Below are 23,365 nucleotides of genomic sequence, written 5' to 3'. Positions count from 1 at the left end.
GGAGCAAAGGCAATAAATTCGGCAAAGGTAGAATCTTCAGCAAATCATGTTGGAATAACTCGATAACCACACGCAAAAAAATGAATCTAGACATAGACCTCACATACTTCACCAAAATTAACTCAAAATGGTCACAGACCTAAAAGTAAAATGCAAAACTGTAACACTCATAGGAGATAACAAAGGAGAAGACCCAGATGACTTTGGGTATGGCAATGACTTTTTAGATACAATACCAAAGATATGTTCTATGAAAGAAGTAACTGATAAGCTGGACTTCATTAAAATTAAAAACTTCTATTCTGGGAGAGACAAATAATCAAGAGAATTAGAAGACAATCCTTAGACTTGGAAAAAAAGATATTTGCAAAAGACACATCTGAAAAAACTGCTACCCAAAATAAAAATTCTTACAACAGTAAGAAACCCACCCAATTAAAAAATGGGCCAAATACCTTAACAGACACCTCCCTCACCAAAGAAGATGTACAGATGGCAAATAAGCATATGAGAAGATGATCCATATCATACAGCATCAAGGAAATGCAAATTAAAACAACACTGAGATACCATTACATATCCATTAGGCGGCCAAAATCTGGAACAGTGATAACACCAAATGCTGGTGAGGATAGGGAGCAAGAGAAACCCTCATTCACTGATGGCATGAACACAAAATGGTAAAGCTACTCTGGAAGACAGTTTGGTGGTTTCCTACAATACTAAGCATACTCTTACCATACAATGCAGCAATTGTGCTCTTTGGTATTTACCCCAAGGAGCTGAAAACTTATGTCCACACAAAAACCTGCACAAAGATGTTTACAGCAGCTTTTGTTCATAATTGCCGAAACTTAAAAGCAACCAGGATGTTTCACTAGGTGGATGGATAAACTGTAGTACATCCATACAGTGGAATATTATTCAGTACTAAAAAAAAAAGAGCTATCAAGCCATGAAAAGAAATGGAGGAAACTTAAATGCTTATTACTAAGGGAAAGAAGCCAATCTGCAAAGGCTACATGATGTAGAATTCCAACTATATAACATTCTGAAAAAGGTAAAACTATGGAGACAATAAAAAGATCAGTGGTTGACAGGGCTGGGAGTGGGGAGATGAATAAGCAAAGCTTAGAGGATTTCTAGGGCCATGAAAATATTGTTTGATATTATAATGATGGAAATACGTCATTCATTATAAATTCGTCCAAACTCATAGATGTAGAAACCTAAGAGTAACCCTATTGTAAGCTATGGACTTTGGGTGGTTATGACATGTCAATGCAGCTTCACCAACTGTAACAAATGTATCACTCTGTTGGGGATGCTGATCATGAGAGAGGCTGTGCACGCGTGGGAGTGAGGGTATATGGGAAATCTCTGTACCTTCCTCTTAATTGTGCTGTGAACGTAAAAATACTCTAAAAAATAGTCTTAAAAAATAAAATTTTTAAAAAGGATGAATGAATAAAGTGAAGGTCCCTAAATATACCCCTTCGTTCCTGGTCTCATTTTCCTTGCTCTCTCCCCAGAGCTCATGTTATTTTGAAATTAATGATTATTATTACAAGGCATATATTTATACATTCATTACATATGTATGTATGTAAAGCAATACATAGCACCGTCTGTCATGTTCTTAGGCTTTAAATACAGTATGATACTGTATCTTTCTGCAACTTGCTTTTTCACGTAAGGGAGCTGAGAATTATCTATACTGATAAAATTTATTAATTTAAATATTGTATAGTAGTCTATTTAATAAATAAGCAAGTTTATTCATTTTTCCAATAAAGGAAAGATTGTTTTCAATGTTTAACTATTATGAATAATAGTAATAAAAATTCTTATACATATGTGCCAGAGTTTCTCTAGGGTTTACTCTTAAAAGAGAAATTATAAGATCATAAGGTATACCAATTTTTAACCTCAGTGAGCAGTTTGATAAAACTGAATAAAATGCTTGAAAAATTTTATTCTCCTACAGTCAGAGTACAAGAGTTTCTGCCCTCATCCAACATTTAGTTCTGTTTTAGATTTAGATTTTGCCAATCTCATGACTGAGAAATAGTATCTTGCATCATCTGTTTTTCCCTAATAACTAGTTCATATCCTCTAAAAAGAGGCTGAACATCTTTTCATGTTTACTGGATATGTTCTTCTGTGATCTGCCTATTCATATTCTTTATCTATTTTTTTCAATTGGGTTATTTATCTTTTCCTTAGTGAATTATAAACTTTTAGATACATTTTGGGTAACATGTGTTCCCATATAATTATAATAATGTTATTTATTTTGTAACTTTTGAAACAATCTTACACATATAGAAAATTTTAAAGTATAGTAAAAAATATTTTTCCCTGAATCATTTGGGAATAAGTTACTGACATGAGGCCCCATCACCCCTGAAGGCTTTAATGTGTATTTCCAACAAAAATGACATTCTACTACATAATCTCAATATAACCAACAAGATCAGGCAATTAACATTAATCCTGCCAACGTAACATTTTAAAAAATAAAAATAGCAATGATCATTCTTTTAAAAAATAATGAAGAGTAGGGTTTCTACATTAAATCATGGTATCCACTCCTCAACAGATGATAATAAGGCTTTTAAACTCTTTATTCTTTCAAAAAAAGGGAGCATACATTAGCACTGACAGGATGTGAATAACTGCTTTCATTTTTTTCCTATTCTTGACAGCACAAGAGGGAATGAGATTAAACTGCTTCTGGAAATTTAAACATTAGATCAAACTTTTTGAGAATAACTGCTGGGAAAAGCTGAGAGTAAAATCTCCTCTGGCAATTTCTTTTCAAAGCTCTCCTTCTGGGATGGTCTTAATACAGACCTATTCAGAGGCTAGGGCTAACCTTTAAAAATCCCTTTAAGATCTAAAATTCTTTTATCTCTTTTTATCTAGTGCAAATTATTTATGAGGGACATATATTCTGTGTTATTTAAGGTTATGTTTATATAGCAAACATAAAAATAATAATCAATGACTGCAAATATTTTTTAGTATTATTTTTAGTATTAGCCCTATATCAAGAACTGTTATTAATTTTACATGTATTATCTATTCTTAAGGACAACTCTGTGGTATTAGAGTATCTTGTTCAATAGAAAAATGAGAGAAAAACTGGAGGCAAGTGGTATAGACAACACTTTGGGGAATTTTTCTATAGTCAATAAAATAAGGTGGTAAAACTGAAGAAAGAAATTGAGTCAAGATAAATTTGTTTGACTGTCTTTAAGCAGAAGAAGATACAATAGCACGATTGTATGTGATGGGAAAGAGACATAATGAAGGAAAAACTGATGATGTGGTAGAGAGAGGGGATCTGTGAAAGCAACACCTTTGAGTGATGGGATCTAATGCAAAAGCAGAGTACTTGGTCTCTGCTAGGAGCAAGTACAGTCCATCCATATTAACAGGAGAGAAGAAAGATTTTAAGGAGACAAATGCAGAGTTGGTGTTGCTTAGAAAAATGAGAGGTACACAGAACATGTAGTCTTTCATGTCTATGAAGTGTGTTATATATGTGAATGTCATCATCGGGTATCTTTTGGCAGGAAAAGGGTTGGAACTGCTACCTTGAATCTACCTGTTTCTGGTTTTCTTTAGATTTTGCTATAGCTGTAATGTTCCCAAAGCTTTTATCAGCTTCTATCTCCACATTTACCCGTTACTGCTCCTGAGTACGAGAATTATACAAAAGCCCAGAAAGATAAAGTAGAGACTGTATTTCCTTAAAAAATATTTTCTGCCTCAATAAGAAGTACATGTGAGGATAAGGATTTCAGAAAGAAAAATATGTTCCTTTTTTTTTCTTGCATCTGTTTCCTCTGAACTAAATGAAGCCATAGTTTACAGATTTTATCTAGAAGTTCTGAATATACCAATTGGCCAGTTCAACTCACTGATTAGACAAAAAAAGTTATAAATAAATTCTAAAACATAATTTCTTCTCTCATTTTCTGTCTACTAAAAAATGAGTCGTTAGATTACTTTGAAACTTGAATGCTTCACATACTATTCAAAGGACTTTTCAGTTATAAATAAATAAAGAAGCTAAAGATAAACCACATCCATACCTCTCACAGCTGACTGGGAAGGCTGAGTCAAAACTTTGATGTCTAATGCACTGCGGATATTTTCTTCTATAGCAGCACAATATCCATCCATGACGCTGGTAATAGTATCCTTCAAAGTTCCAAGATTATGGAAAACCTGAAGAGCTGTTCCGACCTGGGTTGGATTCTTTAACAAGGTGGTGGTGGGGTGAGTTGGGAACAGATATAAATAGGAAAACAAACACAAACAACATAACTCTACAACTTTAAGTGGTACTTGAGCAGTTACTACAATATTTTAAAATTATTACAGACAAGAACAAAGACAATGCATTTGGAACAAATATCATTTTTAGTCATTATTTATTTCCTAAAAGACAAAGTTAAATACCATGTGTATGATTTCCTCCCTTTCCTTTTTCCTCCTCCTTTAAAAGGATAATAACAAAATTAAAAATCTGTTATATTATTAGGGCTTACTTAAAATTTACCCCCAATCCCTACGAAGAGAGCCATGCTGGAACTAACAACAACCCTATATTTGTTTAGAGAATAAATAAATGAATTCTGCAGAGTCAACTGAGGGCTGAGCTATGCAGACTGATACTATTATTCATTATATTTCCTTCCTTCCTTCATTCACTGAAACTACAAATATCTATAGAGTGCTTACTATGGGTCTATCTTGCTTCTATGTGCTGGAAATACAGTAGTAAATAAAACCAATTGAGTCTCTGCCCGCATGGATCTTGTATTTACTGAGAAATGTATAAAAGGTAAATGTAAGAGAATATCAGGTAGTGATAAATGCTATAAAGAAGGAGGCAGGGAATAAGAATAGAGAATGATGTGGGTTATTATGGAGGGAAGAGTCAGAGAATGCATCTCAGGGTGGTATTTAAACGGAGACCTACATATAATGAAATCTATGGAGGATATGGGGAAATACAGATCTGGGCAGAGGTATCAGTGAAAGTGCAGAGGTAGAAATGTGCTTGGTAGCTAATGAAACAGCAATTAGGTCATAATGGTGGCTGGAGACGAGTGACTGAAGCAGAGAGAGGTAAGCAATGAGGTGGGGAGTAGAAACACCATCTATGAGTAGATTAAGTCCATAGTGATATAAATAGGTTGCTGGATGTGTCACTAAGTAAATGACTGAATTAACAAGGCAGATCTTGTACACCAACATATATGTCCAGGCCCAAATAGCTGAAATTCCTCTTTCATTTATGATTCAGTGTCTATTATTAAAGGCACATAGTTAAAAAGTTAGATTATTTCATTAACATTTTCTTGACTGTTAAGTTTATAAACAACACAAAATGTTATTTCTGAAATCTGTTGGTGTTAGTAATAGTACATGCCTCAGATACACACACACACACACAGAGGCAGAGCAGAATCAGCTTAAAGACAATATCAGGAAACATGGTTGGTGAATACCGATACCCATTTTAGACTTCTTTAATATTAAACAAGAAAGAGAAGCAAATGGACATTGTTTCATATTAAAATGTTTTAATGAAAAAATTTTAACTTGTATGATTATAATAGAATTTTATTCTAATATATACTGTCAATTCTGTATCAATGTACTAACAAAGAAAAGGGGAGAAAATAAGCTATTTCATACAAAATTATTAACTGAAAATATGGCGTATAGCACTTTAGTTGTTGTTAGTTCCATTCCATCCATAGTGATTTTTTTTTTCACTTTTTAGTAGATATCAAAAATCAAAATTAGGCAGCTGTAAAGAAATTTCCCCTATCACTATTCAAATGTCTATATAATCTAAGAAAGCATTACCTGAGCAATTTCAAAGAATATCTTCACCTTATAATACTAAAATATAGACACATAGTGTAAAATTGTATTTACTGCCTTTATTATCCTCAAAGGATCTGAAAAGCACAGCTTCTCAACATATAGAGTTTCAGTAACTTACAATAATTCTGTAACTTCAATAGCTTACAGTGAATGTACACTGGAAGTTATATGTGTATGTTAATTGAAAACATTTAAAGTCATATTTTACTTGAAAGATCTAGCTAAAATGGAGCAGTCTTTGTATGTTTCTACTCCAAAAATTATTGACTACCAAAAACTTTCAAAACAGTAACATGTACAGTGCATTATTAAAGAAGCATCCAATATCAGAATGGCTATCATCAAAAAACCAACAAATAAGTGTTGGCAAAGATATGGAAAAAAGGGAACCCTCATGCACTGTTGGTGTGAATGTAAATTGGTACACCCACTGTGGAAAACACTATGGAGGTTCCTCAAAAAATTAAAAATAATACCATACAATCCAGCAATTCCACTTCTGGGTATTTACCCAAAGAGTACAAAAATACTAATTCAAAAAGATATATGTACCCCTATGTTCACTGAAGCATTATTTACAACAGGTAAGATATGGAAGCAACCTAAGTGTCATCAACAGATTAATGGATAAAAAAGATGTGGTATATACAATGGAACATTACTCAACCATAAAAAAGAATGAAATCTTGCCATTTGTGACAACAGGGATGGACCTAGAGGGTTTATGCTGAGTGAAATAAGTCAGAGAGAAAAAGACAAATACTGTATGATCTCATGTATATGTGGCATCTAAAAAACAAAACAAATGAACAAGCCAAACAAAAGACAAAATGACTCACAGAGCAAACTGGTGGTTGCCAGAGGGGAGTGGGATTGAGGGGTTGGATGAAATAGGTGAAGGGGATAAAGAGTTACAAAATTCCAGTTACAAAATAAGTCACAAGGATGCAATGTATAGCATAGGAAATACAGTCTATAATACAGTAATAACTTTGCATGGTGACAGATGGTAACAAGACCTATCGTGATGATCATTTAGTAATGTATCTGATTGTCAAAACATTATGTTGTACACCTGAAACTAACATAATATTACACGTCAACTATACTTCAATAAAAAAGCATCTAACATAATATTTATAATAACTATAATTTAAACTACTTATAAAAATTCTAGATGTAATTTTAAGCTTTCTAATTAACATGACCACTTTTTCTATTAATGCCAGTTATTTATATTCATAGTTTAATATAAACTTATCATTTTTTAGTTGGGAAACTATAAAAATGATAATTTAAAATTAAATTCTTTAACATGCAGAGGAATGTGCACATTATGTAGGCATAGCTTTATGAAATATCACAAAGTGAACATACCTATATAACTACCACCTAGACCACAAAACCAAATATTAGCAGAAGCTCTGAATCTTTTGTGGCTTCCCCAACTGCATCTTTCCAAATATTATCACTATCATAATTTCTAACACCATTCTTTAGTTTTACCTGTTTTTGAATTTTACATAAATAGAACCATAAAGTATTATTTTGTGTCTGGCTCCTTTTAGTCAATATCTTATTTGTAAAATTCATCCATGTTGTTGTATGTAGCAGTTGTCGTTTTCACCACTGTGGAGTATTCCAGAGTAGAAATTTACTTTAGTTTATGTATCCATCCTTCTGTTAACGTACATTTGCATTATTTCCATTCTTTAGGTATTTTAAATAATGCCTCCATGAACATTCTAGCACCCAGCTTTTAGTGAACGTATGTATATGCATTTCTGTTGGCTAAGAGTAGAACTGCTGGATCATATGGTATTTGTATGCTTAGTATTTGTAGATACGGCCAATTTTCCAAAGTGATTGTACCAACTTATACCCTGACCAGAAATATGTGCTCCCCAATCCTGCCAAAATTTAGAATTATCATCCTCTTTAATTTTATCTGCACTTTTGAGTGAGCACTATTGTTTTAATTTACATTTCCATGATGGCTAAGGAGTTATCCCTTCTTGCTTGTTAATTACCCATTTGGATATATTCTTTTGTGAAGTGCATATTCATCTCTCTTGTCTACTTTTCTCTTTTTTTTTTTGTCCTTTACATATTTGTACAAGTTGTTCATATATTCTGGGTATAATCACTTTGATGACTGTATATACTGCAAATATGTTCTCCCACTCTTAAGAAGTCTTTTAAGGCAGAGAAGTTCCTAATTTGAATGCAGGCCATTTTATTGACCTTATTCTCCATGGTTAGCACTTTCAGTATCCTGTTTGAAAAGCCTTCCCATCCCACATTCATGAAGATGTCTTTCAATCATGAAAATATATTTCTTTCATGAAGTTATCCTCCAGAACCTCTATCGGTTTACCCTTCACATTTAGATATACAATCCACCTGGAATTAGTTTCTGCATAATGTGAGACAAGAGCCAAGATTAGTGCTTTTCTGTATGAATATCCGATTGACCCAGCACAATTTATTTGAGAAAACAAAGAAGCAAATGATAATCTTTCTCTCCTCAATCTCAAGGGCTACCTCTGCAATAAGTCAAGTTTCCATTTATGTGTTTTTGTTTCTGGACCATCAATTCTGTGCCATTTCTCTGTCCTTACACTAATTCACCTGTGTAAATTATTGTAGCTTTAAAGTAAGTTTTGATAGTCCTCTGCCTCTGTTTTTATCAATTTGTTATAGGCTACTCTTGGTTCATGGTACATCCATATAAATTTTATAACAGGCTTGACAATTTCCATTTAAAAAAAAAAGGCCTGTGGAACTATGGGTTTGCACTAAGTCTACAGATAAAATTAGGAAAAATGGAAGTCTTTGTAATATTGAGCTCTGCAATCCATGAATATATTATCTCTCTTCATTTATTCAGGTCCCCTTTAATTCCTCTTAATATTATTATAGTTTCTGTAAAGGGATTTTACATATCTTTGATTTTTATTATTCCTACACATTTGATGTTTTTTGATATTATAAATAGTAATTTAAAATTTTTCTGTTTATCTGTTGCTATTATATTAAAAACACCATTGATTTTTCTAAATGGAATTTTACCAAGCTTTCAAAACTCAGTCATTAATTAGTTTATTTGTAGATTGTTTTGGATTTGCTATACATAAGATCATGTTATCTCTGAATAATCTTTATTTTTTTCCTTTCTAGTCCTTCTACATTTTATTGCTTTTTCTTATAACCCTGGTTAGGAGAGTCAGTAATCTGCTGAGTAAAAGTGATAAAAGTGGATTAATGAAGTTCTATTCTTGGTCTAAGAGTATTTTTACACAGATTGATGCTGAACTTTATTAAATGCTTTCTTTTTATGTGTTGAGATCATCAATTTTTTTCCTTTACTGAAGAAATTACATTACACTTCTAAACTAAAGCCATCTTGGTCATGATAAATTACCCTTTTTAGATATCCTTGACTTACATTTGCTAATAGTTTGTTTAGTATTTTTGCATCAATTTTCAAGAAAGATAGCTATTAAATTTTCTTCCTCATGATATCCTTATCTTGATTTCAACTTTATACTGGCTTTATAAAATAATCATGTAAGCGTTGCCTCTTTTTCAATTCTGATACACAGTTCATGTAACATTAGTTTATTTAAATGCATGTGTAGTCAGTTAAGTTGAGATGAGGTCATACTGGATTATAGTGAGCTCTAAATCCAATGACTGATGTCCTTATGAGAGAATAACATACACAGAGACACACACAGTGAAAAAGGTCTCTTGACAAGAGACAGAGAATGGAGTGACACAGTTAACAAGCCATGGAACTTCAAGCACTGATTGGAGCCAAAAGAAGCTAGGAAAAGACAAGGAATGATTCTTCCTTAGAGCCCTCAGAAGGAGACTGACCCTGCCAACACCTTAATTTGGATTTCTAACCTCCAGAACTATGAGAGAATAAATTTCTGTTGTTTTAAGTTACCTGGTTTGTGGTAATTTGATATAGCAGCCCTAGGAAATCAATACAGAGGGTTAAGAGCAACAGGAAAAAAATACATATGCTTGCAACCCAAATGTCCATTGAATGGATGAAGAAAATATGTATTCATATAATGAAATATTACTCAGCCTTAAAAAGGAAAGAAATTCTGTCACATGCTACAACATGGATGAACTTTGAGCATATTATGCTACGTGAAATAAACCAGTCACACAAAAAATTACTGTGTGATTACATTTTATGAAGATAATATTATTTATATATTATTTATATGAAGACAAATTCACAGACAGAAAGTAGAACAGTGGTTGCCAGGGGCTGAGGGACAGACAGGAATAGGAGTTGTTGTTCAATGGACACAGAGTTTCAGTCCAGCGAGATGAGACTTCTGGAGACTGGATGAGCATTAATGTGAATGTACTTAACACTAATGAACCCTGATGGTGGTAAATTTCATGTTATGTGTATTTTATCACAATTTAAAAAACCCATACGCTTGGATTTCATCTTCTTTGATAGGTTTAGGAATGAGGCCAAGGAATCTGGATAATTGTGATAAACCTAATTTTTCTACTGTAGTCATCCAGTAAGGCCCTATCATGAACCAGGCATTATTTTAGGGGCTTTATACACGTGAGGTCTAATCCTCCCCAACAAAACATTCAAAATAGTTGTACTGTTCTCTACTGAAAGACAGAGAAACTGAGGAATAGAGAAGTTAGCCAAAGTTCCAAGACAACAAAGAATAAATGGCAGAGCAAGGATTCAAACATTAAAATGTCTGCTTTTAAAGTTCATGCTTTTTCCAAATAACAATGGTTATTTGCAAATAACCGTTAGTACCAATTAAAGTCTGATTTTCTTTAAGCAGTAAAATAAAGTTTAAAAGTAAGTAAGAATGACCAATAAATGCTATCTTTTTACTTTGTTAATAAGTAAGGACATTTTTTAAAACTTCACTATCTACTATCATCACTTCATAAAAGAAAGGTTATTTAAATAACAAGAAAAATAGGGGGGAAGTTCTCAGAGTAAGTCACTACCTTGTTTTTATTCTGAATTTTAATGAGAACTGATAAAACCTCAGCATGATTGCTACCAACCTACAGGTCAGTGTCGGGAAACCTGTACTTATGTTACCTTTCTGTACAAATAAACAGGTTGGCCAATCTTGCTTGCATACAGTATCCTCAAGTTTAAAGTCTCCCTGAAAACTGCCCACGAAGAAATTCCTTCTTTCCTAGTACCCTGGGGCACTGTGTTCTCTGGGAAGTTTAATGGTTTTAATTCAGTGGCAAACAGTTAATCAACTCCTTGCCTCACCTGGCTCCCCACTCTCTGCTGCAAATCCCAACTTTAGCAGAGTTTAAATCAGTAAAATCATAAATTGCCCTTAATAGGATCCTCTTTCTCATCCCACAGGTAGTCCTTGCAAATACAATGTGAACACTTCAATTCACTGCTCATCTTGCAACTGCCTGCTGTGTGGGCCTATTTTCTCAGTGCTCCAGGATCAGCTCTAGGACTTTTCTGTTTCCTTACACCACCTACCCAACCGCCCCTCTTTACAAAACCAGACCCATTCTCGGTACTTTGTGCCCTTGCGAGGTCTGCATTCATTGCCATGTCCCATCCTGATCTGTGGAAACAGTATACTACATGGAGATGCCTTCTCCCCTAGACAGTAATGCTTAAAATGTCCTTCATATCCGTTAATTTTCTTTTGTCAACAGAACATAAGTAGAATAACTATTACAATGCTCATTTCACAGTTAGGTAACTAAGGTACCAAGAGGACAGGCCCACAGCTGGTTACTGGCAGGCCAGTTTTAGGCCTCGGCCCCCTCACTCCCTATTCTATACTCTGCAACAGGTCATCCTGTCACCACTTGTCTCTACATCTCCAGATATACCAGTTTTGCAGGTATTTGTAAGAGATCTCAAAACAAAGTAACCACATTTGAAAAAGACCACGCTTTCTAGAAAGAGATAAACTACTGAAAAGGTAGCAATGTCTTCTAGACAATGTCTTCTCTTTAAATGAGAGAGTCAATATTCTAGGAACAATTTTTCTACAAATTGTCACTGTGACCTTCAATAAATCACTTAACCATATATGAAATTGCCCAACTTCAGAAACTGTAATATAAAATGAGATGAAAGACCAGGTAATAGAGTAGATCTACTTCATAAGTAGATCAAGACAGATTTCTACGTCTTCAAAAACATTTCGGGAGATGGCACAACCATTTGCTTTATTAAACTAAAATTATTTCTTTTGCTTTGGAAACAAATATGGATGATGTCATTTTTTTCTTTCTTTTCCCACAACTCTGTAGCATACACGGGAGGAAAATAAAACCACACAAGAATACAGTCAGAAAAGAAGCACAGTTGTTTAGGATCCCTAAAAAGCTTGCCAAAACAGGAACACTGTATCCAAAGCAACAGCTGGCACTCAGCTAATGGAACAGAGAGATAGCAAGACTGCTGTAAAGATTCTGCCATAAAATAGCAAGCAATGTTCTCGCGTTAACTAAGCTATAGTTAATAAGAGATGACCTCTGTGAGCATAAATACAGTACTAAATCAAAAGTTTGATAGGATTTTAAAAGCTTCATATAATTGAAGTTAGAAATGGAAAAGGTGACAGAATTTGATTTAATTAGAAACAAAATGCAAAAATCACATAAATGTTCAAGACCAGGATTCCACTCTGCAAGGATCAAATAATCCTTGTATCACAAAGACTAATGATCACATTTTACTTTTTCCCCTAATGAACTAATTCTTTAACAGTTAAATTCTTTTTCTTTAGGTTTCATATATAAAAGGATACAATGAGCCAAGGGAAGGAAAAGGACAAATAAAAGAAGATAAAATTTCTTGCTGCTATTCTGCTGTTTTGGTTATTAGGAGGTTTCAGGACTACAGTATTTCCTCAAGGTTTGATTAGTAATCCGTTTCATACTCAATTAAAATAAGACAAAAAATAAGTACCCCCAAAATCACATTAAAAAGGGGGGAGTGATGGAGAAAGGTGGGGAGGGAGATGGAGAGGGAAATGATCTACAAGTCCCCAACCTGGCTTCCCGAAAAACACAGAGGTTATAGTGAGAAAAATGCAAAGTCAGTTCAAGCAAAAATTCAAAGAACAGGTATCTTCCACTATACAGACAATCCTTACTGCTGGGGGAAAAAAAAAAAAGCTTATTATTTTATTTTTTTATAGCATAGAAAGGATACAGATCTAAGAATTTTTATCACAAAGAAGATAATTCTTTAAACCACTACCTCCGAAGACTACGTATTTAAAAAAACTAGGCTAGTTTTCAGGTAAATTTAAGACAATAAAAAGCAGAGCACCTTAATCATGCACAATAACTGAGGAATTCTAAGATCCAAATATTTTATTTCTCCAGAATAGTGTTAATAAATTCACATCTTATACATAACAAGTATATAATAGGCCAAAATATTTAAGGCAGTTTATAGTAACTGTGTGCCCTAACATGATACATACACTGGACACTTTTTTTGAAGCTATGACATGTCTAAAACACTGAAGACTTAATGGAGCCCCATGGGAGATTACAAGTACTGAAGGAAGAGAGAATCGCATTAAATAACGTAATTTAAAGGCAAGAATTATATTAGCTACCTCGGTTGTGATCCAGAGCTTACCAGTGGTTTTTCTGATTCAGTAGCATGGAGCCCACTAATGCTTGATATGTACTTCTCAGCTAACCTAATATGATTATATCAGAACCTGTTAACAATCAGCAGTCAACAGTGCAAAACCCAAATGAAATTAAGAAACTAAGAAGAACATTTAATAGCGCAGTATGATCTTATCAACCAAAAATCACCTTTATTCTAGCCCTTTTTGAAAAGCAGCAGAAAAAAAGAAGAGCTATAAAAAGCCATGGGGAAAATGAGAGGAAAAAGAAAAAGAAGGAGACAAAAGAATGAAAGTGAACATGGATTGGAAGAGGAAGGTTCTACAAAAAAAAGAATAACACAAAGAGCCTAAAAAATGGAGAAGGTAAAGAGATGATCAATATACAGAAAAACGTTCTTTTAACTTACAAATTCTTTATAAAATGAATCTTGAGAGCATAGTTTATATGAATTTACAGTTTGGTATTAAGTAAAAGTTTTTAAATGATGCCAATACTTAGAATAATATTCCCATCCTGTAAGATAATAGCAGATAATATTTCAAGGACACTAAAAATGTGTTTAATAATAAAATGAATTTTATAGGAAAATAAAGGTAATCATGAGACATTAATGTTGCAAGCACCCAAATCTTACTCTGTTAATATAAATTTTTAACTTAAATGTATATATGTGGCTTACTTTTAAATAAAGCAATACAATATAATAATTCTAGTCATTCCGTGCTTTACCAAAGATATTCATGGCGGGCATTATTAGGTATTCCCTAAAATTCATTCCCTCCTTCTTTCTTATTACTAAAATCCTAATTTTCTCCAGGGGTGGCAGTGTGCACTGCAGTAGGCAATAGTTCTTGAGTAGCTTAAGCCAATGTTTACAATTCTGTTCCTCTTTCCAGATACTTGCTTTCATAGTCCTCCTGACAGTTGGGGTGACCGTGAGACCCATATCTGGTCAATGAGACATAAGGATAGGTCCACTGGAGCAATTTTGAAAAAGGATTTTGTAACGCTGCCTTTTGGCTGGCAGCTGGCACTGCCCCATCTCCACTCCGTGAACGTGGATTAATGCCTGCAGTGTGACAGCTATCTTGTGACCGTGACGTGACAAGCAAGGGGACACTAAGAAAGGCAGAATGGAAAGAAAGACCTGCATGCTTGTGAAGTAGGCTGAAACAATATTAGCACCACCCACATCCAGACAAATCCCTATCTATTTAAGCCACTGTTGGTCTAGCTTGTTGTTATAGCACTAGCAGTCTCATCCAGTACCAAACTGATTAAAACACAATATATAAAAAAACATGAGGGACTTCCCTGGTGGTCCAATGGTTAAGACTTTCCCTTCCAATGCAGGGGGTGCGGGTTCGATCCCTGGTGGGGAAGCTAAGATCCCACATGCCTCGCAGCCAAAAAACCAAAACATAAAACAGAAGCAATATTGTAACAAATTCAGTAAAGACTTTAAAAATGGTCCACATCCAAAAAAAAAAAAAAATTCTAAAAAAAAAAAAGAACGGAAATATGAATCTATAACAATACTTTGAAAAAAAGAAAAACAAATGAGAACAAAAGTATGCCTCATTTGCTACCTTGGGTGGTGACTTATTATATAAACTCATTACTCTGTAAATTGGTAATAAAAAATGCAAAATTTAAACATTTATCCATCATTTTAAAAAGGAACTGCAGTTCAGGGTAACCAAATATCCTTAATTAATGAGTGAAAATTCTTCTTTGCAAAACAATCACGGCTAACAAATATAAACTAATAATAAAAATAGAAAATTACTTTTTCACAGTCTCTGTTGAAAAAAATAAAAAGATTTAGGCAAAAATCATCAACAGATGTTAAAACCATTGGGAGAAAAACTGACAGAGAATTAAATATTCTCAAGGTGCCAAAATATATGCAAATTCACAATGAAGTAATTCAGTGAAGGAAAAAAATAATCTTTTTCAACAAAAGGTGCTCGAACAACTGAATATGTCTATGAGGAAAAAATGAACCTTACACTGTACATAAAAATTAAACTTAAAACGTAAAATTATAAACATCTAAAGGAAAACATAGGAGGAAAGCTTTCCAACTTTAGGGTAGGCAAAAATTTCTTATATAACATGCAAATGAAAACATGGATAAACCGGCCTTTAGCAAAACTAAAAAATTTTGCTCTTCGTAAAAGATGATGTCTTTTGAAAAAAATTAATAAAGTTAATAAAAGCCTAGCAGGACTGATCAAGGAACAAGAAACAGCAACAAGGATACATTGTACAGAATAGGGAAATATAGCCATTATTTTGCAATAAATTTAAATAGAGTATAATCTATAAAAATATTGAATCACTGTGTTGCATGCCTGAAACCAATATAATATTATAAATCAACTATACTTCAATTTTTTTTTTTTTTTTTTTTTTTTTTTTTTTGCGAGGGCTTTCTCTAGTTGTGGCAAGTGGGGGCCACTCTTCATCACGGTGCGCGGGCCTCTCACTATCGCGGCCTCTCTCGTTGCGGAGCACAGGCTCCAGACGCGCAGGCTCAGCAGTTGTGGCTCATGGGCCAAGTTGCTCCGCGGCATGTGGGATCTTCCCAGACCAGGGCTCGAACCCGTGTCCGCTGCATTGGCAGGCAGATTCTCAACCACTGCGCCACCAGGGAAGCCCTATACTTCAATTTTTAAAAAATTTTTAAAAACAAACAAGAAATGATCCAAAATATAAAAATAAAAAATAAAAGACGATGTCAAGGGGGAAAACAAGGCAGCATTATTCCTAATAGCCAAAAACTGTAACCAACTGAATGTCCATCAACCTTTCAAGACATAAACAAAGTGAGTAGATCCATAGGTTGGAACATTACTCAGCAGTAAAAAGGACTATCTGTACTTGCAACAACACAGATGAACCTAAATAAAACACTGTGCTAAATGAAAGAAGCTAAATACATAAGATTACCTACGGTATGGTTCCATTTATATGACACTTTTAGAAAACAGCAACTCTATAGACAGAAAGCAAATCAGTGATTGCCTGGGTTTGGGGGTGGGAGGAAGAACTGACTGCAAACAGGAAGGAGGGAAATGTTTTGTGGTGATAGCAGTTAAAAAAAAAAAATCTGGGGTGTGAGATGGTTGCACAAATGTATAAATTTAGTAAACTCATCAAACTATATGCTTAAATGCACAAATGTAAATTACACCTCAATAACAATGCTAAAAGAAAAAAAGGCAAGCCATAGGATGGGAGAAAATATTTACAATTCACACTAGTAACAAAAGACTGGTACCCAGAATACATTAAGAATTCTTACAAATCAATAAGAAGACAAAGACCTTTCACTATTAGGCATTTGAAAAGTTGGTCACATCAGCAATCAAGAAAAGGCAAATTAAAACTACACTGAGAATCTACTATACCCCCATTAAAATGGCTAAAATTTAAAAGACTGACAACATCAAATTTTGGTGAGGATCTAGAGGAACAAAAATTCTAATCTACTGATATGGGAATGTGAAATGATAGAACCACTTTGGAACTAGCAGCCTCTATAAAAAGTAAACATATCATTCTTTGCAAAAACCCAACCATTCTTTGCCTTAGGTATTTACTCAAGAAAAAGGAAACATGCTGACACAAAGCCATGTATCTGTTCATAGCAGCTTTGTCTGCAGTATCCCTAAACTGGAAATAACCCAAATGCCTGTCAATAAGTGAATAGATAAATGTACTTCAATACAATGTAATGCTAACTACCAATAAAAACAGGACCAAACTACCAATATACACAACATGAATCAATCTCAAAATAACTACGTTGAATGGATAGAGCCACACATAAGAAAGAACACACTGACTCCAATTATATAAAACTATGGACAATGCAAATTAATCCATAGTGATGGAAAGTGGTTGCCTGGTTCTTCATTTTTTTCCAAACTACAAAATAAAAATTTTAGTATTTACTACTCTAATAAAAAGCCAGCATAAGATTATCTAAATTGAGTAAAATAAAATAGTTATCCAAGTACAAAAGTTCTGAATTTTTGAGAAACGGAAAACAACTTACACATAGATTAAAGAGTGATTACCAAATTTTAACCAAAGAGTAGTGACAGAATTCTATATGACATACAATGGAAATTCAGTCAGTTAATGAAAAAATTATTCACAGTTCAGTGACCTGAAAAACTATAGAAAGCAATAACACCAAAAGACCTTAAGGCTGAAAGCAGACAGTTAATTAGATGTGAATCTACACTGCAAGATAGCAATAAAGTAACGAAGCAACCAATGTTACTGTGGATTGTTCATGAAAGAGACTATATCAAAGAAAAAGAAAATAACATGACTGGGGCTTCCCTGGTGGCGCAATGGTTAAGAATCCGCCTGCCAATGCAGGGAACACGGGTTCGAGCCCTGGTCCGGGAAGATCCCACATGCCGCGGAGCAACTAAGCCCATGTGCCACAACTACTGAGCCGCGCTCTAGAGCCCACAAGCCACAACTACTGAGCCCACAAGCCACAACTACTGAGCCTCTGTACCACAACTACTGAAGCCCACGTGCCTAGAGCCCGTGCTCTGCAACAAGAGAAGCCACCGCAATGAGAAGCCCGTGCACCACAACGAAGAGTAGCCCCCACTTGCCACAAGTAGAGAAAGCCTGCACGCAGCAACGAAGACCCAACGCAGCCAAAAATAAAATAAATTAATTTAAAAAAAAAGAAAGGAAATAACATGACTGTATAATATAGAAACGAGAAAAATATTACCACTTTACATTCGGCATAAAACAAAAACACAGAGAACCACCATATGATAATTAAAATATTGCAAAAGAGGAAATGGTGCTGGGAGGAAGAAAGGATGGAAGGAAGGAAAATGGTAAAGCGCCCACCATGAAGAAAATACAACCATTTAAAGCACACATTTAAGGTCCTTAAAGGGCAAGATAGCAAATATTTTAGGCTTTGGAGGCCACATAGGCTACATATGGTCTCTGCTGTATATTGTTCTTTCGGTTTTTTTCCCCCAACCATATAAAAATGTAAAAACAATTAGCACTTGAGCCATACAGAAACAGTCCACAGACTGTACTTTTGCCAATCCTTGATTTAGAATGTTAAATAAGAGTTCAAATTAATTCCCACTCAAAAAAAATATTAAAAAAATAGTAAGCACATGCTAAACAAGACTAATAAAGCTTTAGGGAAAACATTTAGATGATCAGTTTAAAATCTGAGGAAAGCTAACAGTGATAGGAGCAAACAGATGAGGGGCAGGTGGCAAATTATCCACTGAGGCTGGTAAAATAAAGAAAACACATGAAACCTTTAGATCTGTGTAACTTGAAGAGCTCTTACTATAATCACCCTTCACATATTTTTTAATTGAGGTATAATTGACATACAACATTATATTAGTTTCAGGTATATAACATAATGATTTGATATTTGCATATATTGTAAAATGACTACCACAATAAGTCTAGTTAACATCTTTCACCACACATTGCTACAAAAATGTTTTTTCTTGTGGTGAGCACGTTTAAGATCTATTCTCTTAGCAACTTTCAAATATACAACACAGTATTATTAACTATAGTCGCCATGCTGTACATTATATCCTCATGACTTATTTATTTTATAACTAGAAGTTTGTATCTTTTGGCCCCCTTCACCCATCTCACCCATCCCCTCAAATTATTTACTGCGTGTCAGGAAAAATGCTTCGTATAAGAGTTGAAAAATTACTGGAACTTTATATTTAGTAAATGCAAAAACACTGGGACCAAATATACAAAAGGAGTTTCTGTAGATTCAAATGATGAGATCTGTTCTAGAATTCATGAGACCAGCCAGGAAAACTAGCAGCTAACAATAGGAAAGCTAGACCTCTTAAAGCAGATATTCAGCTTGACAAATCAACTGACATTGAGTCTACTACTGGTGTTTGTTGGGCACACAGAGAAGAAAAGGATCACAAAAAGACTTGTTGCATGCTGAACTACCATAACTAATCAACAGGGTCAACTTAGCCAGGAAGTTCCTTTTGGAGTTTGAGAAAATGCTTAACTTCCATAAATCTTCAACACATTTGAATTGGTACCCTCTCTGTGCTAAAAACAATTCAGAATTTTTAACTACAAAAGTAAAAAGGGTTCATAACATCATAATCACTTCCTGTATGCTATGTAGGCATTTATTTAGTGAACTTCAATTCTACTTTGTCAACTTAGAGAGACTCTGTCTAGATCATGCTATCATGGTACTTTTAGCTGACAACTGATAAGCACCTGTACTCTGTGTGGACCAGACAGAGGAGGCTTTCTGACTTAGGGAAAAGGCAGGTTCGTGGATGTTTGCCTCCCAGTACTGACAACAATTACAACAGGGGAAATTACAGCCCAGCACAGAGCTGAAAGACCCTCTTCCTGACTTTTAAAGACACATAAGCACATCATCTTCCTCCATCCTGGAACCTCCAGAAAGCCCTGCACTTGTTTATTGGAAAAGCTTATAATTCACAAGTTAAAGCCATCTTTCTAATTAAAATGTAATCATTTCACTGTGGGGGCCTGGTATCTATGGTGATGCAGGAACTCGCCCAGATCAAAATCTCTGTCACCTATTTTTGAAAGCTAGTTACAGCTTGAGGTAATGGAGTCTGCTGCAATCTTGAAAATACCGTAAGGTTCTCTCTCTCTTTGTCTGGCTTCTTTCAATGAATCTCAGGATCAGCAAAAAAGAGAAACAGGAATCAAGGAAGAGCTGCAGATGGTCCCAATGTTTGGGACAAACATTGCCTGTCGAATTGACGAATGCTTTTCTAATGTGATGATAATGGTATGCTTCACCAGAAGATGAACTCTGGGTCATCAATCCTTCCAAACATTGTGTAAAGAAAGTGGCAGTGGTATCACTACAAACCTTTTCCATATAGACATAATATGGCTTTGTGAAGTCATAAGTTTACTTATAATTTTCTACTGTAAGAAGAAAAAACAGTTCCTTAGTATCTAAATAATTATTTAGTTTATGTCTTCCAAGACATAAATTTTGTAATACTGTAGTGGAGACTTTGTAAGGCTACAAAGCTATTAAAACCTACAAATGAATACAGCACATTTAAGCAATTAACTAGGGAAAAAACAGTAATGATCAAAAACAAGTTATCTGCATTTATTTAAAAATTTTTGGTTTCGGAAAAAGAATACTACAAAAAGAAATTACACTAATTTTCTTTTAGTAAACTTAAGTTTTACAATTAATTGATATTGAAAATGATGGTCCCAACTATATACTCAGTAAAAGAAGATCACTAATATTTTTGAGAAACCAAATTAATGTCAGAAGTTGATTATTAAATGCAAGTGAGGACATGTTAATTTTTCAAAAGTTCCTTGTGTACTGAACATCTCTATTCAGGTTATGAGCCTATAAACTATGAAATTGTGTAATATTTCATGAATGCAATATTACTTCAAAATTAAAATGCTATAATTGTTTCAGTCTATATATATAATAAATATTAACAATATATTTAACTATTTCAATTATTTCTTATAAATGGGAGAATATATTTCGAGAATCAAATAGATATAAGCTGCAGCATCTGTTTTAATGGGAAGTGGAAAGAGTATTCCAGGCATAAAAAGAACATGAAAGCCCTAAAGGAGGAAGGAAAATGGGCATGTGAAAAACTAAAAGAAAGCTTGTGAGACTGAGAAATAGAGAACACAGGGGAGAGTGGCATAAAAGGTGTATATTTACATGCTGATGAGAAGAAACAAAGTAAAAGACACAGGATGAAGATATGAGAGACAGAAATATAAACAAAATAAGAAAATGGGATCCAGAGTACAGGTGATGTGAGACGCACCTCTGTGAAGCAGAAATTAAGTGCATCCGCCTTAGTTGGTATGTGGGGTGAGAAGGTAAGGTTAATGTAAAGTGGAGAGTCTAAAACAGTCATTTCAGAGAATGGAAAAAAGAAAGTTGGCCAGAGAAACAAAAATTTTGAGGAATACTGAGGAACTGGTTTAGATTAGTCATCACATGGAGGCTTCCCAAAGAAATTTTAACACTTTAAAAATTCCTTTTTCAATATAAATTGCTTCACAAATTGTCAAATGATTTAAAATGTAATTATTTAACAAAATTAGAATAAACTGCTTGGTTCTATTGAAGAAAGGGGGGGAGCAAGCACTCCAGACCATGACTCTACTGCTTGCTAGCTGAGTAATCTACAGCTAATTTCTTAACCTTTCCAGGCCTTTGTTTCCCTAACTATAAAAAGTGGATAATTATATCTTCCTCACATATTTGTCACTGTGACTGAGATAACAAATGTAAAGTGACTAACACAAATCCTGGCAGAGAAGAGGCATTCAATCAAGGTTAGCTTCATCCTGAATTCCCAAACTGCCTGCTGACACAGCTGGATGACACCTCTGACTTGTTGCTTTCTAAGAGGAAAAGGAAAGAGGCTCGAAAACACAGGCTCTTTCCACTAAAACATCCTGCTTCCCAAGAACATTATCTCAGGGACATCATTACTGATAAGGGTTCAATCTCCTCAGCTCTGCAAAGCCAGAAACCTGACTTTGTGAAAATAACGCAGAGGACCCAGGTCCGAGGGGGACAGACACACGTGACTAAATTCAGAAATAAATGATGTTATAAACACGAATATCAATTTACACATGATAAATATTGTAAAAATTGTGAAATGAACCAAAATGTTAATATTGGCAAATCGGTACATTTTCTCCCTTTCGGATAATTATGGAGGAAGCCAAATTAGACTCAGAAGGTTACGTTATACCTATGGAATTTAACAAGACTAATGAATTGGAAAATATTAATGGCTAATGTCAACAAACTATGATAAAATAATATATACAGCCTTACAAAGAGACAATATTCCCATCCACTGAGCAGAATCTACCTTCCTCCAAACCACCCTGAAACATACAACAAAATTAAAGCTCCCTGGTTCTATGCAGATCATTTCACACCTACCCATGCAGACACACAATATTTTAAATTTTTTTCTTCTTTATCTTTCTAACTTAATTTCATTGATTACATACAGGCCACTGGCTAAACAACAACAGTCACCAACTTAAATAATCTTTTGACTAATTTTAGAGTCTGAAAATATAACAACACTATCAATATTTCGGGAATATTAGTTCCTTAAAAGTTTAACAGTTTAATTTCACTATGATTTAAAAACTGAAGCAAAGTCATATTTGACAACTATTAAAATGTACACATGGGACTTCCCTGGTGTCGCAGTGGTTAAGAATCCGCCTGCCAATGCAGGGGACACAAGTTCGATCCCTGATCTGGGAAGATCCCACCTGCCACGGAGCACCTAAGCCCATGCGCCACAACTACTGAGCACGCGTGCCACAACTACTGAAGCCCGCGCACCTAGAGCCCGTGCTCCACAACAACAGAAGCCACCGCAATGAGAAGCCCGCACACCACAACGAAGAGTAGCCCCCACTCGCCGCATTAGAGGAAGCCTGCGCACAGCAGCGAAGACCCAACACAGCCAAATAAAATCAAATAAATAAATTTATGTAAAAAAAAAAAAGGTACACAAAAGAGCAACATACCTAAAATAAAGTTTGCTTAGGAACAACTATCCTAGAAAATATTTTCCCACTTTAAATATATGAGAATACAATAAAAAATAAGCCTTTAAAGGTAACCATTTCTTTGTGTTAAAATCCCCCATCTCTATTAAAAATAGTATTTTAATTCTACAAACTGTGATATTGTTTC

At 34.4% G+C, this 23,365-nt stretch overlaps 1 protein-coding gene across 1 annotated transcript in view; it reads right to left on the bottom strand.

Annotated features, from left to right (window-relative positions):
- Positions 1–23,365, bottom strand: part of COG5 (component of oligomeric golgi complex 5) — a 290,399-nt gene that overhangs the window by 127,974 nt on the left and 139,060 nt on the right. Inside the window, exon 8 of the mRNA XM_061198423.1 lies at positions 4,104–4,269. Coding sequence (XP_061054406.1) covers positions 4,104–4,269 — 166 coding nt within the window. The remainder of the gene's footprint in view (positions 1–4,103; positions 4,270–23,365) is intronic.

This window comes from Eubalaena glacialis, chromosome 8, assembly GCF_028564815.1.
Source record: "Eubalaena glacialis isolate mEubGla1 chromosome 8, mEubGla1.1.hap2.+ XY, whole genome shotgun sequence".
Lineage (NCBI taxonomy): Eukaryota > Metazoa > Chordata > Mammalia > Artiodactyla > Balaenidae > Eubalaena > Eubalaena glacialis.
This window is presented reverse-complemented; position numbering and strand designations above follow the sequence as displayed.